Raw genomic sequence first — 23,286 nt, 5'->3', positions numbered from 1 at the left:
CACAAGGATTTAACCGCAGCCGCCGAACTTGCTGACAAACTGGTAGCAATGACACCGCCCACACCCATGGCTGCCGTGCAAGCGCAACAGCCTCTAAACGAACTTCAAGAGATGCGTGAGGAGATTGCTCGACTTGCCGAAACAGTATCAGCTTTGCACGCTAGCAGGAGGGCGCAAACGATAACCGAGCCTAACACGCCGCTATCGCAAGAGCAGCATGAGCATATCTGCTGGTATCATCGGAGGTTCGGAAGTAGTGCGCGTAAATGTGTCCCACCGTGCGCGCACTCGGGAAACAGCCGCGGCAGGCACTGAGGGCGACCAGTGCTACTACGTTGCCTCTAAGTCGTCCCTCAGTATTTTTTCATTACCGACCGCAACAACGGAGTACGTTTCTTAGTAGACACAGGCGCCGAGGTGAGCGCTATACCGGTGTCACAAGCTGAAAGAAAGAAACCTAGTACATCGCCCTTGCAAGCTGTCAATAACACGGTGATAACAACATATGGCCATCGTTCACTGTCGCTGAACTTCGGTTTCGGCAGCACGTTTAGCTGGGTGTTCATAGCTGCTGATGTCAAATTCGCCATACTAGGCGCAGACTTTCTCCAGTTCTTCGGTCTGTTGGTCGACGTCCCCAACAAACGGCTTCAAGATCCCATTTCTCGGGGAGCGGTACAAGGCACGCCGTGTTGGCACCCCCCCATCAGCCCGGCCTTGCTCAGTCCGGCTGGAGAAACGTACTTCACCGCAATACTACAAGAGTTCCCAGAGCTGACACGACAGCCACAGGCATTTCCAGAAGTAAAGCACGGCGTCCTGCATCACATCGAAACCACAGGCCCACCGGTCTATGCGCGACCACGGCGCCTGTCACCCGAGCAGCTGCGGTTGGCTCGACAGGCGTCTGCCCACATGATGGAACTCAGGATAGTACGTCCTTCATCCAGCCCATATGCGTCACCTCTTCACATGGTCCCAAAATCAACAGACGGTGATTGGCGCCCTTGCGGGGACTATCGAGCGCTGAAAAGGGTAACCGTGCCAGACCGTTACCCAGTCCCGCACATTCATGACATGACCTCCTTCCTGCATGGTGCTACCATTTTCTCTAAAATAGATCTACCCGTAGCACCGGAGAATATCCCCAAGACCGCAATAACAACGCCGTTCGGAATGTTCGAGTTCCTACACATGCCTTTCGGCTTACGCAACGCCAGCCAAACTTTTCAACGGTTTATGAATGGCGTTGTCCGTGGCCTCGACTTTTGCAAGGTATACATCAATGATCTTCTGATTGCTAGCAGCACTCCTGAAGAGCACGAGCGGCATCTGCGCTACGTACTTCAGCGACTGACAGAGAACGGCATCGTTATCAATACGGCAAAGTGCGTGTTTGGGGTACCGACACTATCATTTTTGGGCCACAGCATTTCAAGTGCCGGAGTACAGCCCCAGAAGGACAAGGTGGAAGCAGTACGGCAGTTTCCACAGCCTGAAAACCTCCGCCAGCTTCGAGAGTTCCTGGGACTCGTGAATTTCTACCGTAGGTTTATCCCGAAATGCGCCAACATCCTTCCCTCTCCACAGCCTACTTGCGGCATCTGGATCTAAGGCAACTGCCATTCAGTGGAACGACCAATCCACACAAGCATTCCGGATGATAAAGGAAGCTCTCGCAAATGCTACCATGCTCACGTACCCGCAGCTGGGTGTTCCTCAGTGCGTCATGGTGGACACCTCCGATGCAGCGATTGGAGCTGTGTTGCAGCAGAGGGCGAGCGGAGTGTGGCGACCAATTTCCTTCTACTCCAGAAAACTGAGCCCGTCCGAACGAAGGTACAGCACCTTCGGTAGGGAACTCCAGGCCATATACGCGGCTATCCGGCATTTCCGACATTATGTGGAAGAACAAGAATTTTTTGTGCTCACGGATCACAAGCCACTCACCTACGCATTACGCGCGAACTCCAATTCTGGTGCGCACGTGGCACGGGAGCTCCGCCAAATGGCGTACATCGCAGAATTCACGACAGATATACGCCATGTTAGTGGCACGGATAATGCTGCTGCCGACGCTCTTTCGCGCGGTCCAGTGAATGCCATCAGCCTGCCGAGCGGCGTGGACTTCACCACACTTACGACGGCTCAACGCAGTGATGGAGAATTGAAGCGTCTACTGACGTCTTCAACCAGCGCCTTGAAGCTGCAATGGTTGGCAGAACCCACAGGATCCGTATGCTGCGACATGTCTACAGGCAAGGCCCGACCGTTCGTCCCCTCGAACCTCTGTCGCAACATTTTTGACTTGCTGCACAGCCTGGCGCATCCAGGGATTCGAGCCACGCAACGGCTATGCACAGCGAGGTTCGTGTGGCCAGGAATAAACCGGGATGTCCGATACTAGACACAAGAGTGCATCGCATGCCAGCGCTCCAAAGTTCAGCGACATACTGTGACCCCCTTGGGATCCTTCCCTCTGCCGGACTGTCGATTTGCCCATGTGCATGTTGACATTGTGGGACCACTGCCGTTGTGCCAGGGGCAAAGCTACTTGCTAACCTGCATCGATCGCTTCACGCGATGGCCGGAGGCCGTGCCCATTCCAGACATGACTGCTAATACCGTCGCCCGCGCATTTGTCTTCCACTGGGTGGCCCGCTTTGGAGTGCCGGCAACCGTGACTACAGATCGCGGAACACAGTTTGAGTCCGCCCTGTTCGCAAGCGTCACCCGGCTCTTGGGTACTCACCGCATAAGAACAACTGCCTACCATCCAATAAGCAACGGTATAGTGGAAAGGTTCCATCGCCATCTGAAGGTGAGCCTGACGACTACTGCGAGTCACAGTTGGGTAGAGGCACTGCAGTTTGTTCTGTTGGGCGTTAGGACGGCTCTGAAAGCAGATATTGGATGCTGCTCCGCTGAACTGGTGTACGGAACAACGCTTCGCCTCCCAGGGGAGTTTTTCACTACCAGTAAGGACGAAAACGTGTACGCGAACGCGGACTACGCCGTGCGACTGCGAGACATCATGAGCAAGCTACGCGCTGTTCCTCCGCGTCCGCCCGCAGCCCGGCCAGTCTACGTGGACCGGGAACTCTCCTCCTGCTCTCACGTGTTTGTGAGGCACGACGCCGTACAGCCTCCACTCCGGCCCCCGTACGACGGGCCTTTCAAGGTGCTGCGATGGGCAGACAAGCACATTACAATTGACAGAGGTGGTCGTCACGACGTGGTTTCTCTAGACCACGTAAAATCAGCACACGTGGACTCCGACAGCGAAGCACCTGCACCACCTCGAGCTCCATCTTCGCAGGCACCCCCGGCAGACCACGTAGCGCAGCCCCAACAAGTCCTCAAACGGTTTACGCGGAGTGGACGGTGTACGAGACCCCCGGTGCGCATGAACTTATGAACCGCAGGGGGACGTCCGAGTGCGACCGTTGTGCGCGCACTCACTGGGGGGGGAGTACTGTGGCGACGCAAAGCGGTGCTTCTGTGTGCGGTGCAGAGAGCGCATGCGCCCGCACGAGAAAGTTATTTTCGAGAGGAAGGGTGATAATAAAAGTCAGTTGTTGTTTGGGACGCGTGTTGTTCTCTTGCGCAGCTCTGCCGAGCGTCGCGTCACAACAAAAGAAACAATGTATAGACGACATTAAAGCAAAGACCACCGCCATTTAGCCAACACAGAGCTATACTAGCTAGTATTTTATAGTAAGTGAACACAAACAAATGTTGAGTCATCACTGGACAACATTGGTCAGTGGATGCCAGAGGTGATAGCAAGAATGTAAACGTTGCCATTCACTGCTCTTCACAAACCACAGCGGGATAGGCTCATGCACAGTTCAAAAAGAGAAGAACGCACAGGATAAGACTGGACTTTACTACTCTTCACAAACCGCAACGTAATAGGCTAATGCATGGTTCACCGCTTCTCCGAAAATCGTAGCGGGACAGGCTCGCGCTACAAAACACGCACCCACCTTGTCCTTGTAGAAGGAACATCCTTCGAGGCTGGCGCAAGCAAAGTGGAAGGAAGCGGGGCAGCGGATTCGGAAGCAGTGCAGTGAAGCACCCGTGCGATGGCATCGGCTGCAGTTGACAAGCAGCGCCCGGCGACAGGCGTTGGCCACATTCATCAGAGCTCCATCGCACGTCTCGTACACTTCCTGCGACCACAGGGCGCAATTCAGGTGCACCCACAGGTCCACGTCTAGGTTCAGAAGCCTGCAAAAAGAAGACAAGGATAGTTATTACAAGTATGCTATTACAAAGCACGGATTCAAGACAACGTCATAAACATTGCCTAGCCTTCCTCTCGGCATTAAAAGCCTGCTTCCACATAAGGACTAGTGCTCTATATGTTTATTAACTCCACTGATTGGTAGGCAATGTTGCTGCTCATGTGAAACAACCTATTGCCTGTCAACAATGCTCCTCAGTACCAATGTGAAGGCATTAAAAAGGAGATGTGCAACTCAAGCAAACATCTTATTGCTGGACTCATCAACGATTGTTAATAAAGAGGTCGTGCAATGTTTTCACAAAATTTTCAACTACGTGTGTATTCAGAATCCCGGCCGTTGATTCAATACTATACCTCAACTCATTTGATCGTCTGGGCTCACTGAATAGCTAGAAAAGCACAATTCCGGTTTCCCAGCTCACATTCCTGTCAACTGTCCAGCTGACGTCACTTCAAGGCAGCCGATGAAAGTTCCTGTCGTCGACAAAACATGGCAATACAGCTACCTTTTTGAGCCTTGTTACCTGCGGTGCATTACACTAATTCGATTACGGTGCCGTGACGACCATAACAATACTATTGTTGAAAATGAAGAAGTGAGCCATGGGCTTGGGGGAAAGCGCGACAGACGTAAAAGAAGAGGAGAATAAAGTTCGAATGCGGAGCCAGCCCTGACGACGTAAACATCGTGTTCCTGACCTCCAACCATGGGTCCTCGTTCTTAACATTTGGCGCCGAAACCAACGAGTGGTCGTTCGCAGACTACGATGTTGTCAGCCCAGCGTCTTTGAAAGGTGCGTAGGACTGTCAGGGCCAGCGTCTCATTAAATATTACGCTCCTGACAAGACTACCGCAGGACTCCGACACCGAGGCACATGAGGTAAACAGGCAAGTCACCGTTTTGATGACTAGAGAAGCTGAGTTCTGCCATTTGGACAAGCAGATCCTTGACATAACTGAAAACGAGGCAGTTGACCAAGAACTAGAAGATGCTGCACACTACCATGAGATCACTGAGAGGCAATATTTCCGGTCAAAACGCAAACAGTATGTTCACGTACGCAACATGAGCTATTCTGTGCTTTCTTACGCCAGTCAGGACCATGGAAACTACAACCGAGTTGGTTTCGGTAAAATTGCCGACAACCCTAACATTTCCTTAGGCATGAAAAGAGACATTGGATGCTTAGACAGCATAAGTTCCAACCACAAGAGCGGAATGTTGACGAGACAAGACAATTCTGCCGAGGTTGAAGGGAATAACACCGAATCGATCGTTACAGTGTGTTGAACCATAGAAATACTACATCAGAATTCAATGATTCAAGACTCTCTCGGTAAAAATCAAGCGACGATGACGTGCATGAAAAATAAGCAAATGTTTCACGCCGCGAATCGTTGGACAGGGTAGGGACTCTAGCAGTACTCCAAAGTTGGGGGAATAACTGAGAAACGAAGATCAAGTGATTACCAGTCTTGAAAAAGCAAAAAGAAGTCGAACAGATGATGGCAGCTATGGCATTTGTGATAAGACTGATCATGATGAATACATTGCTGCCACGAGCCAATTGATGATGAGTGCCAAAGAACCTGCCGTCAGCTTACCAATAATAAACATTGACCAATTTGATCAGCTGGTCGTTGAAATGAGCAGTCCTACTACGTTTCCTGTTGAGTCCACATCGTTAGATGCACAGGTCGGACGTCAGGACATTGTTCCTATCAACTTCGAGGTACCAGACGATGCTGTGATAAAACAGAAGGATGGTCTCCTAAAATCGAAGGTGAAAACGAAGTGCAGCGAAGGATTCTGGAAAAGGAGCTGCAGTGAAAACGCCACCACGTGAACAAATCGCACAAGCGTTGCAGCTAGCATGTTGCTACGGAGCAGCGAGATTGCAAGGCATAGAGTTTGTATCGCAGCAAGAAACGTCGGTGCATGTATCCGGGCACTTCATGGCAAAGACTCAGAAGAGCTGCAGTTGTGCGGCCCTGTCTGACGACGTACATGGTTGGCATAGCGAGGACTAAGCCATCCAAAACACACAGTAGAACACAACCTGACGCAACAAGGAAAGAACATAAACCTGGGACGCTGCACTGGCTGCACCAATCAAGCCAAGGCAACCGGCGTTAACCCAAGGATACACACGTAACAGAGCCCAGGTGTACTTGAAAATGGAACCGAGCAGATTACTCGCTGTAATTGCACAGCATACAATTCAGAGCACAAAAACTGCTGTCTTATTTTTTTCTTTTTCAGGTTCTTATAAATCTATTACTTTGAAGTGAATTAAGCCTAACACTCTGTAACTTCTCTAACTATGATGTTTCACCGACGTCACTCGTTAGCGCCTAAAGCGGTCAATGGTGCCGCATGGTCACTGGCGAGCCTGAAAAAGCTGCGATGTCAAACGGGTGTCATTAATTACAGACTCGATATTGTGCCAAAATATTTTGGAATCAGTATGTCTAATCCTTATTGAAGCAGAGAAAATTGCGACTGGGAAGTTTATTTAATTTTCATTTCACGACCCCTTTAGGCTTTAATTTAGAACTCAGAATCATCTGCTTCTTAACCACAAGCTAAAGGTGTACCGAAACAAAAACATTTGCCGTGCGTTTTTTTTGCCGCAATGTGTTGCTGGCAGCCTGTTAGGCATATCGTTTCACACGGCACATCGTTTGCTGCAGCACGCGACAGATAATTAATAACAGGCTCCTCATTACCGACCAGTCTCAGTTTAGGTTTGAGAGTGCTCCAAGAACGACACGCTGCCGGGTGCAACTATCACCACCCAGCCTGTGCAACGCTCAACCACGTCGAGCGTGTGCAATAGGGGGGTCACTAAAGGCCACCTTGAAGTAGTCAATAGCACGAGAGAGTCAATCCCTCACGCAAACTTCAAAATTAATTTAGAATACTTTCAAGCTATATTCACTGTTGATATTTCGCAGAGATATACACCTGTTCACGGAAATCGATTCCACTGGCTATATCAGCCACAAAATGTTGTGCCACCATCCCTTTAACCTCCCTGCACAAAAACTGCCCACTCAGCCCACTGGAAAAAAGAAGCAAAATCACGAGGAACACAAGCAGTTGCAATGGGCACTGCCTCAATAAGATGCTGAGACAAAGAATGAGAAGAGTTCCCATAAGCGAATATTATTCCAGCAACATTTCCGTCAAGTCATACATAAATATCTTCGCAATCATCATCATAACATGATCTTGCACATCTGCCTTGGCAATATGTCTCGAATTGTTCGAGCAAGAGGCCATGGGTGTGAACATGAACTGCTTCACGGCTAAGAAATGTTTTACCTGGCAGGGCCATTAGTCTCGCCGTCCCCGATGTCATGGCACAGGATGCACTGCCTCGTGTCTTCAACAGGATTCTCGGGCTTCAGGAATATGTCCTGAGCATCCAACAGCTGCTGGAAAAAGGCCCACTTCACCGAAAAGAACTGAGCACTCAATCACTCAAATTTTTGGGGTACAATCGCCAATCGTTTATTCAGACGCTGAAAATTTGGACATGCTCGTTTAGTCGGTCACCTTTGCGGCACCGCAACTCGTCTCATTGAAGCAATGTAAACTTGTGACCGTAAACTTGAACACGCCACAGGGTGTTATCATTTTTCAGGCTCCAGCTGGTTGATGTGCGACGTCAAAACCTGTCTGTGATGCTTACAATTTTTTTGCTAGGCTGCCAGAACTGAACAGGTAGCCCTGGCTATGGCTGCAGATCATGCCAGTGTCAGAATCCACCCAGAAATTACAACCCCAATTCAAAAGGCTATGTTTGTCAGTTACACATAATGGTCGCCGTTCGACTTTAGCCAGTCGCGTGTCCAATGAAGGGTACCTCGGCCAACCTACAGGCTCGGAGTAGTCAGCACGGTGTGGTATATATGTTCTGTGGTGTACGAGAATGACAGCGTGTACAAAGAGAAACAGAGAACCACTGAACTACACTGACCACTTCACGAGCACTCCAGCTTGACCCAGCTCATCGTCGTTCCCTTTTGGCATGTAAGGGTTCGCATTGTCAGTTGTTTCTACGGCTTGTCAGTTGTTTCTACGGCTAGGACTGATCTGCGTCTCCCTCTCGTTTTTTGCTCGACGTGCGTGGTCTGAACTGCTGGAATGGCTCCGACGCCATCCCTTTTATCTGTGCCGTCAGTAACAACCAATTAAAGCGGCAACGACAAAACATTGACAATGGCGAAGAAAACCGCGGTTATTCGGCAGGTCCAAGGCAGCTGATCTCAATTCAATGTTTCTTGAAAGTTTTCACAGAACTTTAAGACAGCATTTGTCAGGTCCTCAAACTAGCGCAGGGGGACAGCAACTCCTTGAAGCGCCATCCACACACTACTTCAAAAGCGGATTTAGCATGGGCCGATACAGTGCTATTACACAGTTATAGTCTAGCTGGCTTAGCGGAATAGTAGCATCGAAATGAGCATGTGCAGTGTGCTGAATGACCTATATATTCACTATATGCACACTATTTTTCAAAGTAAGCATTACCACGTTTGCATGGCTAATGCAGTGTACGCAAAAACATGGCAGTAGTTTTCAACGCCCGCTTTGAACTGAATTTAGTGTTGATGTGAAGAGAGCCACTTCTCTGGTAGCAAATAACTGCCTAAATTGTAGGCTTGTGCGAATAGTAAATTTTAGGTTCAGAGCGAATAGTGAATTGGCCGAATGATTTCGAAGCACATATCACATATAAAGAAACATCGGCACATTTGCCACGACTCCACTAACCTAAGAATTGAAACAAGGCATAAGTGAATGCAATTATTCCTGGTTCAAGGGAACTGGAAACAATGCTGAATAGCAGCTGTATTTGACTTTCGATAGAACGAAACAATGAACTTGTGAAATATACATTTTAAAATTGATTTTGCTTAAAGCATATAAGCTAGCATGATAAGCTTTTAATACTTCAATAATCGATGTGAGAGTAATATGTCATTTTACCTTGGAATGGTTCTTCAACACACTGTAATTTCTCTTTAACATGGGTATCCATAACATAGCACCCCTCCACTGTAGTGAAAACACCTTTGCAGGTGTTTGCATGTGTACTAATTAATATATATATACATCTATATGTTTATTCAAAATACTTCGATATATTCAATAATTTAAATTCCCATAAGACGAACTTGTATACTATAATATTTGTTTGAATATTCAAAGCACTAGAATATTTCCACAAGCCTAGTAAACTGACTTTGCTTGCCTTCAATGACCAAGTATTATGGATAACTTGGCATAGTTTTTGAAGTCGCCTCCCGTTTTCAAATGTCTAAGCCTAACTAGAGGATAGGTGTAAACAAATCCGCAAGATGAAAAAGTTTTTGCTTTTGGTTTGTGGTTCACATTTATTTACTTTTATTACTGAAAAAAGTAGTAATATTGCTGCGTGCGAGGGCACAGGCAAGCGTTTTGTTCTTTTTTACCTTTTTAAAAATGTACACCCTCTGCTAGATGACACCATCGTCGCCTCTTGGGTACATATATGCTGTCCCGCTAAACTAAAATGCGCGGCCCGCATGGTACGTTTGCGGCACAGTAACGCTATTTACTTAGCCCCCCTATCACTAAACTGTTTAGTGACAACCTGCTGTGGTTACCAAACACTGGCTGAAATACAGGTCGACTTGGTTGTCTGTGAGCATGCGTGTGCGCAGATGTGCATGGACAAGTTTTTCTGGCCACTGGGCCACAAAGGTGCTTTTGTTTTTTGGTGAATGTTTTATTTTTCAGACTTTTGATAATTCTAAAGGCGGTTTCTGCGAAGTCCCAAATAAATGTTTAGCAACTGCACAGGCAGTATGGCTCGCAGTACAAGACTTTTCAAAAGATCACAAGGAGCACAGCTGCGCCTTTTGCAATAAAATACACAGACGGCATAGGGAAACAGAGGGTAGGAGGTTGGAAAGGGGGTTTATTTGGGTCATTCAGGAGCAGGGAGGGTTGTAGCACCAGCAGGTATGGCATGGCCAGGGTAAGGAGTGGGTACGGACCACGTGGTGGCGATGGGGCGTGCCCATCACCTCCATTGCGTGTCAAATGATTTGCCGCGCCGTGGTCGACGGGAGCCATTAAACCGTACCTGGCCAACTTCCTCTTCCGAAGGAGGTTCATACTTTGTAGCGCCCACCAACTCGGGAGACCACAGCTTCCATCGGACATCTTTCCACTTCTTCACCATAGGCTCCTTGGAGAGCGGTGGTAAAAGGAAAGAAAAAGAAGAGACAGAGATGACGACACACTGTTGCTGGTTTGCAATGACAAAGAATTGCACACTTTTTTGTTTGAACCAATAAAACAGAAGTGACAGAGATTGACATCAGCAGGTTGATCTAGATTGAAAAGTCAGTCTTCGTTTCGTAGCACTGAACTTCTCTGTTGTGAAAGGCACACATTTTGTAAGAATGGCAAAACGAATTGACACTGCCTGTTGAGGCTTCTGCGTTGCCAGTTTTGGAACAGAAGCACCAGCCGATCGATTGAAGCAGGAGGTTGAAATAGAGGACGGAAGCAGGCCTGAATTCTCCAGGCAACAAAATGATACATTTGAACACGGAAAACGAGGATTCACCGCACGATGAGTAATCCATTAATCGAGTTTAAGCTAATATTTTTTTGTGTGAGTGCATCAACTGATGAACTGGCCAAGTAAACATGCTTAAACGCCAAAAAAGCTCGATGAGAGCAGCTACCATCGTAGCACAACCGATAGTGCACCACATGCGCAATGCAAAGGCAAGCACTTTTAGTTTCCTATATACCATAAATACTTTTATGTAAAGTACAAATAAGGCCTCCTCTGTATTCTTTGAAATTACTATAATGCCAACTACGATCTCATCAGCTTCATTATCTATTCACACCATAGGCTTGTGCACGAGACAACTTCCTCTTATCAAGCTGTTTTCATTGGATATGATGATGTTGCTCACTACATTATTATACAGGGGTAACCAATATGGAAATTTGCTTGCGAGTAAAGATGGCTTTTGCCCTAACAAGCTGATATATAAAAATAATCATTGGCTTATATTCCAAAACCACAACAAAATTACGGGGGATGCCGCAGAGGGGGACTTCGGAAATTTCAAGCGCCCGGGGTTCGGTAACATACATTAAAAACAAGGTACACAAAGCTCCAACGTTTCGCCTTCATCAATATCCCCTTAAGGTGCAGCGTCCACATATGTGGACATCCCTTGTTTTTGCCAGTTCCTCTGACCAGTGGGAGGAAAAGGGCAAGACACGTCTTGCTTTAATCCCATTGTGCTGGGTGCGACTACGATCGATAACTTTTGTAAAGGTATTACAATGTTCAACAGGCCGCTCAACGTGTTGCATTCCAGGACACACTTCATGAGCATTTCTTTTTTCACTCAAAATGAACAAAACTAGAAATGAACTGCATGTGCATTTTCAGCTCAAGATTTCCTTTTCATTGTGCGAAAATTGAACATGACTGACTGCAGCATAATCGTATATTTAAATGTTTGGTAATTTTTATTAATTTACAAAGCTAAGAAAAACAAAGTATTTCTTAGCTTTCTTTTCTGGAATGTAACACGAGTGCGCTAGAATCATAATGCACGAAATTCAGACATTTACGGACAGTGCAATTGCAATTTGCGCCTGGAGAGAATGTGCAACCACCATGGCTGGAACTCATTCCTGCAACTTTCGGGTCAGCAGTCAAACACTGAAATCACTGAAATGCTGCGGAGGTCGCCTAGACTGAGCAAGTTGTTACCTGTTCTTTGCCGATAGAATGCCGCGCTGCCCTTTTCCTGTGGGTGGAGTCCATGCTCGCTTGGCTGTCCTCCTCGTCGACGAGCAAGCGGCTCTCAGAGTTGTTGTCCTCAACGCTTGCTCGGGTCTCCTCCTGAGGCGTGATGGCCCTGTCGTCCTCTTCTCGTTTGATGCAGGGCTCCTCATCTTCGTCCATCTTGGTCGTCAGGCGTTCCTTGCAGCACTCGCCCCGAAACTCGCCATGCTCGTCCTTTGCGGCGTGGCACACCACGGCGGCCTCCTGATTCAGTCAGGAAAAGCCAAGTGGGCCCACGATCGTTACAGTGAGCATTGTAATTGAACAGATGATCGCGCCAAAATCAGAACGAATCTAGAAATGAGGCTTGGCAAGCACTGCAGTGGAGAACTCGAGCATTAGTTTATGTGACAGAGTTTCCTAATAGAAGTCACTAGAAGGAAATGTGGCGCTACTGTCTACAGAAGCCGCAAGGCGTGGCCGTTCAACCAGTGTAGTAATGGTAAGCAGCACATAGATTTGCCTGAAGTACGTTGCTACTGGCCGCAGAACAGCCTTGAAACTTTAAATATTTATAAATTTCAACAAAGTGTATCCTCATGAATCAAGTAACCTGTAATAATTATGTACATGCAAAAAACTCATCTTATTAAAGCAATTCAAAAACTATCAGCGCTTAAGAACATTTAAATGTGTGGTGAAATGAATACTAAGTGCAGATAATATCACAAGAGCATGTATTATGTCAAGAAGCACGACAAATTGACGGGTCCGTGCACTTAAAATGGTCACAATAATGCTAGCCGAACCATCCCAGTGCCCCAGTTCCCTCCAGCAAATTCTAGTTCAGCCATCCCATCGTTTTCCCCAACCAAAACTGGTAAATCAACACTCTTGCTAAGTGCCACAGTCAGCTAGGAAGAAGGCAAAGAATACAGGCCAAACAAACTACGACATGCATTCGCTGCAGTAGGGTCCTTCACTTCCCGCGAGAACCAGGTTTCGTGCAGAGCGGTGTTTAAAAGGCATTCCAAGAGCTCGCAGGAAAACCACATGCAGGCTTGACAAGATATGCCAAGACGATTTCACGTAGGAATGATGCTGAGCTAGAAAATAAACTAGAAAATACACCCAGCTTACAGTAAATGGCCCTAAGTATTAACTTCTAACGATACACTAACAGTACCACGGAGTTAGACAAATACCTGCTATTTCTCAGTTACACATGTTTTTTTTTATTTTTATCTGCACATGAATGCCCTCAAACATATGGAAAGTAGTGCAGCAGAATTCAGCATGACCTTCCACATCATTTCACAAACCGCGAAAGAAATTTTGCTGCTTACCGATGCCACAATCTTTGAAAGGCTCTTCAACTAGATTGCACTTTTTTATTTTTTGTCTGTATCATCAAAGACTACTTGGAACGGTCGTGTGCCTGGTTTGTCTGGGGCTCTCGCTACCAGAAGTTGGTGAAAGCACCTAATACAGAACACCAGTATCGCAATGTGTCCATTGAGATTTGCAGTAAGTAAAACCCCTTTATAAGAGACATGTTTCATGGAGCTAATTTTGTCCTTTATATTGGAAGAGTGGTTCCCTTGACTATAGAGTGGGTGTGCTGTGTGTCATTATGTTAGATGCCCTATGAGATGGGCAGTATCAGCACTTGCATGTCTTTTTACCAAAAAAAAAAAAAAAACAAGTGAGAAAGTGCACGTGAAGAAGTGCAAAAGAGTCACAGCAGCCCAATGTGGGTGCGTGCTATGAGAAAAATGGAATAGTTGTGTAGGCAGCGAAAAAACCTTTGCCTCCTTTGCTTCGACCACTCGTCATGCACACTCCACTACGAACAGTCACCTGCGTCCGCATTAAGGGCGTGTTACCGTTGTTTGTTCATTCTGTTTTCAGTAAAGAATAGTTTTGTCAACACAGAGCACAGATATGAAGCATGCGACCTTGATTGCCCTGCATATGAAGGTTTCATACGCGGCCAAGCTTTCGCCTTTGTAACCAAAACGTGGACTAACCAGCTTGGAAGACCTAATCTCTCCCAACCATGAACCGAAACTTAGTTTCATGCGTGCTGCCCTTGATTTATCCCTTGAGTGGGATCTTTTTTATGCCCGATCTCGACAGTGTCTAGAGCAAGCACCCTATGATGGCATGCCAAGTTTCAAACCACACGTTAGGCCTAACGAATGCTAGCCGCCTCGTCAGTAGTGGCGGTAGACTATCTAAGTTAGACAGACTATCACTACTATCTATCACTAGATATACTATCACTACTATCTCAGTTAGGTAGACTATCACTACTGTTTTCAACATCGCACAGCACCCGGGAAATCAAAAGCATGTGGAATTCCAATCGCTGTTTTACTCTTAGTTTCTACACAGTGTTGATAGATGGATATGTGGGGTTTAACGTCCCAAAACCACCATATGATTAGGAGAGACGTGGTAGTGGACGGCTCCGGAAATTTCGACCACCTGGAGTTTTTTTTTAACGTGCACCCAAATATGAGCACACGGGCCTACATCATTTCCGCCTCCATCGGAAATGCAGCCGCTGCAGCCGGGATTCAATCCCGTGACCTGCGGGTTCCACGCAGTGTGATACTACGGTAGCGCAGTCTACATAAACAAGGAGGTCCAAAATGTTAGTTGGCGACTTATCACTACGGCACATTTTTTCAGCAGATCCGCAAACGTAAATTGCAATTCCTAACAGCTCGAAATAAACCAATGTCTCAAACAAGATAACTTTTCCTTCATTGCACACACAACAACAACAAAAAAAAGAATAAAGGAAGATAATTGCCTAGTTGGCCTTTGCAATTCCACAATCTTCTGTGACAAACAAGATAGAAATGCTAATAAAGTTTGGTTGGTTCAATCACTATTGGCTTATTACACAAATCTAGTCATGATGTACAAAACCAAGATCACTGAGCTTATACAAAACTAAACCTCAACAGTATTCAGACACTTATGAAACTTTCAGGCTGCCAAGGCCAAGGATATGGCAAGGCAGCCTGCAAAGGATTTGGCAGTTTCATATCTAATGGTGTCAAGGAAGGCTAAAAACACCACTGTAGCTGTAAGCACCACCCACCAGGCTTGCATATTGTTAAGCTGACACGCGCAAGGCTGCAAGTTGGCAGAGACATTAGGAAACCCTAGTGAGTTCACACCTACAGATGCTGCAAGCATTTTCAACACAGTGGCAGCACACTATGTAAATTACCCCCCCCCCCCCCTTTTCCCTTATCCTACATGCTTGCAAAGCTTCGTCTGAAGCAAGTGCAGTGGTGATGGCACTCATCATCCAGCCATAGCAATGGGCGTCCGGCAAGCTGGCATTAGAGGCTACGATTGCAGTGCACACAAAAACGAAACAAAAACACACAGATCCGTTCAAAACATTTAGACTTAATGCAACGACACGTTTTAGTGAATTTTCACTCTACATCAGCAAGGCACGGTAATTACGGTAACACCAAAGAAATCGGGCAAGTGCATGCTTTCATCGCCAGCTTGCAAGCCTTGTGCACACTGAGAAAAACGGCCGATGCTTCCATCAGGCAAGAAGACCGTGATGAAGGAATGAAAAGGCAAGCCCAAGGAAAGAAAGAAGAAAAAAGAAACGGAAAAGCTATGGGGAAAAGAGAGCCTAAAGTGTTGGGGAGTGGACAGAGGTCAAACAAAAGCGCACAGGCTCATCTCATTCCAGGTTACCGAAGAACAAGTCAACAAGCCAATCCACACACCAGGGTCAGCTACACTGACCACAAAAAGAGAAAGAAAAAGAATGAAGCATGAGGAGCGATGTATATCCTAATAACAAATAGCAGACAATAATAAAAAGACAGAGATAGAAAAGGTGCCAAAATAGCCACACACAAATGGTAAGGCAAGTGTTACGTGAGAGGAAAGAGAAAAAAATGTTTCCGTTGAGTCTAATTTTTTTCATGTTTTAAAAGGGCTGTTTATGATTTCGTTTGATCTAACCTTTCGCTGGGGAGCTGCAGCCGATGAAGGGGTTCGGTGCGCAAGGGCGAACTGCATGTAGCAATTGCTGGAGCAAAAATAAACTGCCTCTTCATCCTTGAGGAAGAGCGGGGAAGCAGCCACGCAGCGGGACAAAAAGGAAGAGGGCGAGGGGGGAAAGAAACAGTGAGACCACAAAGGGAAAAAAATAAATGAACGAAGAACAGAAAAAAAAAGATGCGAAGAGACACAGGCGGCACACAAGTATGACACGCATTGAAAATCATTCATTTTGCATATATATCTGTACACAACTCATATACCAGGGATCTCAAGCTCACCTCAGCTGGCAGGCCACAGTTACCAAATATAGCCCCCAAGGACCAGGGCAGTGAAAATAGCGAAAGCAAGGGGGAAGCTTGAATTAAATGTGAGGTAACATAACCATTTCAAAGAACGCTTCTCCCACATCTCATATATATATATATATATATATATATATGGGTCATTTCTGTAGATTTGATGCAGAGTTCCGAAAAACATCTACTATACTGGTTTTCATGAATACGAAAATGCGGACGCCCATTATGAGATATCAAATTTTTGTTACACGATGATGTTTATATCACAGTGCCTGCACAAGGCGCCCCCCCCCCTCAAATAGAGAGGCTGAAGCTTCACAATAGTCTATAGCTGACATGAACAAAACACATTAGAAGTGTATGGGTTCGAGCTTGTTGGTAAGGCTTTATCGATGCAAAAACAGCGCAAAAAAAAAAAGAGGACAAAGAAAAAAAACAAACAGGAACAAGCATTGATTCCCTTTTGTTTCACTGTTTTCGTTTTTCGTGCTGTTTTGCATCGAAAGAAGCACATTAATTGCAACAGACTGGAAAATAATGCTGGTAATATTTAGGAAACTAACAAAGACATAAAAAGATGACACCATGCCAACTTCTACAATTTTATTTCCAGGAAATGACAGACTACTTAATCATGCACTATAGCGCACCAGTTCCTTCACTAGCCACCCAGAGAGCCTTTCTGTTTGGATAGTGAATGGACTGGTGTGCCATTGCACATGAATAATTAGTGTGCTGTTATCCGAAAATAAAATTGTTGCAGTTAGCGCATTGTGGTGTCGTGTCTCTTATGCCCTTTTTTGCCAGCGCAGAATGTGTTTCGGAGTCTCGTTCACCAACACGGCCAAGAAATGCCAATGCTATTTAGAAAAGTCACAGAACTTTATTGACAGTGAAGCAGTGGGCTGCTGGTGAGAGGTGCGTGGGCCGCGAGCTTGAGACCCCTGTTATATACGTATTAACACAACCATGAGAGAGAGAAAGAGCGAGAGGGCAAGAGGCACTTGGCGCAATGTGGTGAAAAAACAGAGAGCGCGTCAAGGGATGATAAAAGTAAAGAAAAAAATGAGGACGACTTCATTACGGTGACATAAGTAAGAGGCAAAAAGAGAGACGTGCTCAGTGCAGAGATGGCGAAGAATGACACTGCTTACTAGTATTATTCGGTGTGACACGACATAAGAAACAAACAAAACAAACATTTACGAGAGCAAAGCTGCAGACACAGAGAGAGAGAGAGAGAACGAGGAGAGTTCATTCGCTTGCACCAGAAATGGCACCGACAGAATGTGCAAAAAGAAAGGGTGCCCCTTGATAAAAAGAACAGAGAAGGGTGCAAATTGGTTGATTCAAGAATGTATATACAACATTACGCACAGGTGCAGGCTTCAGGACTTGCACAGCACAATAACCACACAGACCACATACCAATAATGCACACCTGTAGCGCTCTACATGTATTCCCTACCCGCAATACTTTATTAATCCACACCGGCTTTTCTCAAGTTTTCTTTTCTTAGTCTTGCTAGACTTTTTGGCTGTCATTGCTTGTCAAACGAAAATTGCGTTTCTCTTAATGACGAAATTTGCGGCCATTAAGGGGGCTGACGGGTCTTTGGGACCAAAAAGTGACAAATACTTTTTAAAATTCATATATTTGGTTTCTGCAAGTATTTTGGGACCAAAAAGTGACAAATACTTTTTAAAATTCATATATTTGGTTTCTGCAAGTATTTTTCTACCTCTTTGCGAATTTTCGCAAACCAGGAAGTGGTGATTTTTTAGCAATGTCATTTAAACTGTCCAGATTCTCGATACTGTTAACATGCAGAACCTGCAAAAAACAGGAAGCTGGCTTCGAGGCTTCTTTATAATTTGCCAGCACCTGTGTTAGAATCTCTGCTATCAGTTTATGAGCACCTTTATAAGTATTGCAAAACATGCCCACTATGATTGTTGCTTTTTGAAGAAGCTGCGTGCTCTGATTTTTTTTCCCCTTTGCTCAAAAAAACAAATTTACGACTGTTCAATTTTAGGGCCCCAATATCTCTACAGCTAGAGCAGGTACAACAATAATTCTTTTTGCAATGCAAACCGGTATGTGTGTATAATGCGAATATGGAAGCAGAAATTAGAGCACAAGTTTTTAAAATTAATTACTCATCAAAATTGTAACGACACTTCAACTGCTTTTGAAAATGGATAGTTCATTTAGCTGTAAAATAACCAAGAAAGGCCTAAAAACAAAAACTCTTGTATACTTTTAATCTATAGTCATTAGTCTATGTTGGCATATCTTAAATATCACTTTTAATTAAACACTTTTTTTCTATGGTGGCCTTAAACAATAGGGGATGAACTTATTTCAGGAACAAGAGGAGTTACAGGAAAACTAAGTAACAAAATAAGCAGAAAGAAACTGCATTATCCTGTGCAGTTTCATCAATATCACTGAAGAAATAAACAAAAAAAAATATCTAAGACCAGTCTGCCTCCTTAAAACTGAAAGCAGGATAATTACTTTTTATTAGTACAAGCATGTTAAAAAAATGATTTTAACGCGAGTGATTTGCATACTACAGTGTAGCCAATAAAAAGAGATACAAATGCCTCTATAAAAGAAAAACAAAAAGCAGTTTCCTTTTTCCTAAACAAGACACCTGTCAGAATGCAGCCTAAAGCTGTCCAAAGGCAAACAGCATCCACGAAAAACAGCCTCACAAAGAGGCAAAATGACCCTGGACTAATGATGGGCATGTTACATTCAATGATTACAATACATTCGGTGATGCTGCGCAGCTGTGTTAAAGTTGGACCCACTTACAGCAATAATAATAGTATTATTAATAATATATCAGTTATAACAACGAGAAGGGACTACACGGTCATGTTTAGCATTTTTTCTACAATGATATAAACCGCTTACTACAATCCCCCATTATCGGTTTTAACAATGAAGTCTAGCTGTTGGGTGTCTGTTTCATAATACAATGAAACACAATATCTTCGAAGGAAGAAAACGAGAATATCTAGTCGCTGCACTCTCACACTTAGTATACAATAAGGCCGTTTTGTAGCCTTCTACACAGAACCAGCCTAGCGTACTTCTCTGCTGCCCTTCCATCACTTCAAGTATGAATAGGCTACTCTGCACCATTACAACACTCCAAAGCATAAATGGATCACCCCAACTGGTAGCATTGCCAGTTCACCTGCTGCCTGTTCACTTACACCCAGTTCCATTGCCGCCCATTCACTTGCTGCCCATTCCTTTATTATGTTCACTTGCTGCTTGTTTCCCCATTGCCTGTTCCCTCGATGCCTGTTGACTTGATGCCCGCTCACATACTCCCAGTTTCCTTGGTGGCCGTTCACTCCCTGCCTCGTTCTGTGCAGTTCTGCCAGCATTTTGTCATTTGTACTGGCTTTTGTTCGTGGTGGCGAATTCGCGCGGTTTCCCTGCTGCCAGAAATAGAAGCCCACTCACCACAATAAGTCTACACAAGGTTTTCAAAACTGTGACCTGTAATATTCATTGTCACGTTTGATCAGTTGATATGCTGGTGTTTACAGGTAATAATACAACCGTCATTTATAGAAGAAAGCATCTTTTGCAGCAAGTAAACACAGCTCATTGAGACTAGCTGAAAACATCTACAAAGCTGGTGTTCCATAAACTTCCAGCGTTACCCACCTTGCAGGTAATCTGCAGCTGGTGAAAAAGCTAGGAATGTGGACAGGGCCATCAGCAGTGAATGATGTCTCTTTTTTTTTCTTCTGTATTGCATTACTTTCTCAGCCACGGGCAAACATTCTACATTTTATTAAAACCTTCAAATTTTCTTTTGTATGATGTTATCGTTATCACAAGACTCCCATGAACGTATTCATAGGAGCCACACTGCGCAGCGATAGCACTTGAGACTTGTTATTGAGCGATTTGCAGACACACGGCGACTGAGATAAGTGCATTCGCAATTGTTTACAACTATCAAGCGTGAATCATGTGGAAGCTTAGTGAAGTGAAATAAATTGTCTGGCCTCTTTTTGCCCTCAAAGCAATAGTGCCTCTTTAATGATGCTTTACGCAATGGGTATGTGAGCAAAATCATGTGTTATTTCTCTCGCCCCAACGAAAGCGCTGGAATCTAAGCAGGGAGGGATGGCACGGAGGAAGAAAACAAGTCACACACGCCTCGGGACCTTCGGCACTCATCCCCTCTTTTTCTTCTTCGAACGAGCGGATTTTCGGTGCGATTGTACGTGCACGCGTGGACAGGTTGCGGCCTCCTGGGGTGGCCCCCGCAACGTTAGATAGAGTGTTCCATGCTTAAATTAGACAGTGGCCAATACTTTGCCTGTGACACAGCGATTTTTGAGCCTGAAGCGTCATTTGTCTAGAGAAGAGAGAGAACAATTTTTAGTTGAATTTGAGAATTTATGGCAAATTCTAGGCTGTGTGCTGCACTATATTTGGCTGAAGTGTTTCAGGAGGCTGTTCCAGTCGGACGCGTTTTCTTCCCATGCTCAAGAAGTGTTGCAGGGCCCCTTTACCATAGTTTTGCTGCACACTGGCGAACACAGCATTGTTGTTACTCATTATTTGGAATCATTTGTTAGTACGAGCACTACAAGCTAGAAAGCTGAATTATTTGATTTCAAATCGGAGACTCATATGTTTATATATACAGTCGAATCTCGATAATTCGAACTCGAAGGGGCCCGCAAATTCGTTCGAATTAATGAAAGCTAAATAAATAAAGGGCTCTCCATGCAGTGGCGCATGTGCATTGAGCTGACCCACGAGGGGGAAGTACAGAAGACTTACATTTATTCACAAATCACAGGACATCCGTTATTAATTGAAGTAATCGGTGATGCGCGTCTGCACACGTTTGCCTTGCAGTGAGTATATCAATTTCGCATGCAGTTTGCAAAGCATTTCTACTTCGGCTTCAGCATTCTCCCGGCAAAAGAAGTTGCGCGCGGTAATGTCCAGCGCCGACACTTTCTAAAGACAACGACAACAACTGCGCAGCAGAGTCTCCCTGCTATGCAGCCATAGCATGGCCAGCACATGACGAGAAAGGAGGAGTGTCTCCACACGGAGAGAAGCAGATCGGCATTTGAGAGAAAACCAACACTCTACGACAGTTTTTTTTTTTTTTTGCTCTTTTCGCGCACGTCCCTGGAAGGAGAAGGGTTACGTGAGAGGGACAGAAAATGGGGAAGTGTGGCACCGGCACCTGAGAAACCCCCTCCTCTCAAGGCGCAGAAACGTGCTCCCAAGGGGCAAGGGCTGCAGAAGATAGTGTTTTTTTCCTTTTCTTCAACCATAAATTTGTTCAACCCAGCGACAGCTTTTTTTTTTTTTTCCTCTCTTTATGTGGCAGGGACAAAAAAGGTAGAAGCGTGACACAGGCGGGTCGCAGATCGGCATTTGAGAGAGAGCAGACATTCCACCGCAGCCTTTTTTTTCCTTTTCATTTCCTTCGCGCGCAGCGTCGAGGTGTCACAGATGCTGCTGCGGGATTGGACGGGAGGCTGAGAGCATTTTCGGAGCGCGGTATGTTCGAATTAACCATCGGAAGTGCTTGGGCGTTCGAATTACCGGGGGTTTTCCCTCATTGAAATACACATAGATTTGAAGGGACCTCATACTGAGTTCGAATTAAGCGTGTTCGAATTAATAAGATTCGACCGTATGAAAAAAAAAAAAGGCTAAGCATGCACTACACCACACAAGCATTGAAACAGTGAAACTGAAAGATGCCTCAGTTAATTCTCGTTGTCTCTACGCTGTTTGTACGTCGCTTCTAGGTCATTGCTACGCTTTAGCTAGGCGATACTACGTTGCCTTCGTTTTGACTCTCAGCGCAGGGAGGTTTGAGCTGTACCACAGACAGTCACAGACACAACACAGGCACGCCGTTCCTGACGCAGGCCGTCCATCTTTTCGGAGTCTTCTTGCAGCCGTCACTGCCTTTCCTGCTCCTTGTATCGTCTCGTTGCACATACTCCGGGTATTCAAACCTTTGCCGTCGCTTCACAGCCATTTGCTGCGCCGAGTGTTGCCTTGTTCCTTTTTTTGTGAAAGCAGTGTGCAGGAGGGGGGGGGGGGGGGGGCAATTAGGGAACGGTTTCATCCTTCTTTTCATGGTTTTCGCCCCCATCAGTCGTCTGAGATTGGTCAAAATGACATTTCGACCAATCGCAGATGGCTAATGGCGGCGAAAAGCGTAGAAATAAGGGAACAGAATCGTTCCGCGATTGTACCCAGGATTTACCCAATTTCCCTGGCACATACCTGTTTATGATGGTGATAGAGTGTGATAGGCCGCATAAATATTCATGCCACATGCTCGTTTGCTGGACTACCTGCTGCCTTTGTCATTTTTAGTGAACCAGTGGTCAGTAGTGGGATTTACCCAATTTCTGTGGCTCATAGCCGATTATGATAGTTTTTTGGTGCAGGTGAACAATGAATGATTTGCTAAGCAGCTTTGCTGATAAGGAAAAAATGCAGGCACATTTCACAATGGAAATATGTAAACTTAGTTGACCCCCCGACTACTCTTTCTCAGAAGAGTCATTGCCAAGCCAGCCCTCTTCCTAAACTACAATGCCCACCACACTGAAGTACACTCTAACCATTCTCACTTATGAAGTGAAGATGCACGCTTCTCATGTGATCAACACGAGTGTTCCCAGCTGAGACCTATCATATTGGCTACTTGTGCTGTAAGCTCCAGACAGCATCCCAGCTTCGGCAAGCCACTGCTGCACCACGGTTTCGGAAACGGCGAACTTGCGTCTCCCTGCTATGGTCAAGCACGACCACAGAGTGACGGTCATCAGAAA

General features: G+C 45.6%; 1 protein-coding gene across 7 annotated transcripts in view; it reads right to left on the bottom strand.

Moving 5' to 3' along the window:
- Window positions 1-23,286, bottom strand: part of LOC119172383 (uncharacterized) — a 296,020-nt gene that overhangs the window by 24,289 nt on the left and 248,445 nt on the right. For 6 of the 7 annotated variants that reach the window (XM_075893680.1, XM_037423449.2, XM_075893685.1 and 3 more), the window contains 5 exons: window positions 16,085-16,180; window positions 12,059-12,337; window positions 10,394-10,498; window positions 7,582-7,691; window positions 3,990-4,233 (listed from right to left, as the gene is read on the bottom strand). In XM_075893680.1, coding sequence (XP_075749795.1) covers window positions 3,990-4,233; window positions 7,582-7,691; window positions 10,394-10,498; window positions 12,059-12,337; window positions 16,085-16,180 — 834 coding nt within the window. The remainder of the gene's footprint in view (window positions 1-3,989; window positions 4,234-7,581; window positions 7,692-10,393; window positions 10,499-12,058; window positions 12,338-16,084; window positions 16,181-23,286) is intronic. The other variant, XM_075893684.1, reaches the window with a different exon arrangement.

Source organism: Rhipicephalus microplus, chromosome 4 (assembly GCF_043290135.1).
Source record: "Rhipicephalus microplus isolate Deutch F79 chromosome 4, USDA_Rmic, whole genome shotgun sequence".
In the NCBI taxonomy this organism is placed as follows: Eukaryota; Metazoa; Arthropoda; class Arachnida; order Ixodida; family Ixodidae; genus Rhipicephalus; species Rhipicephalus microplus.
The sequence above is the reverse complement of the archived record's forward strand: the minus strand, read 5'-3'. Positions and strand labels throughout refer to the sequence as shown.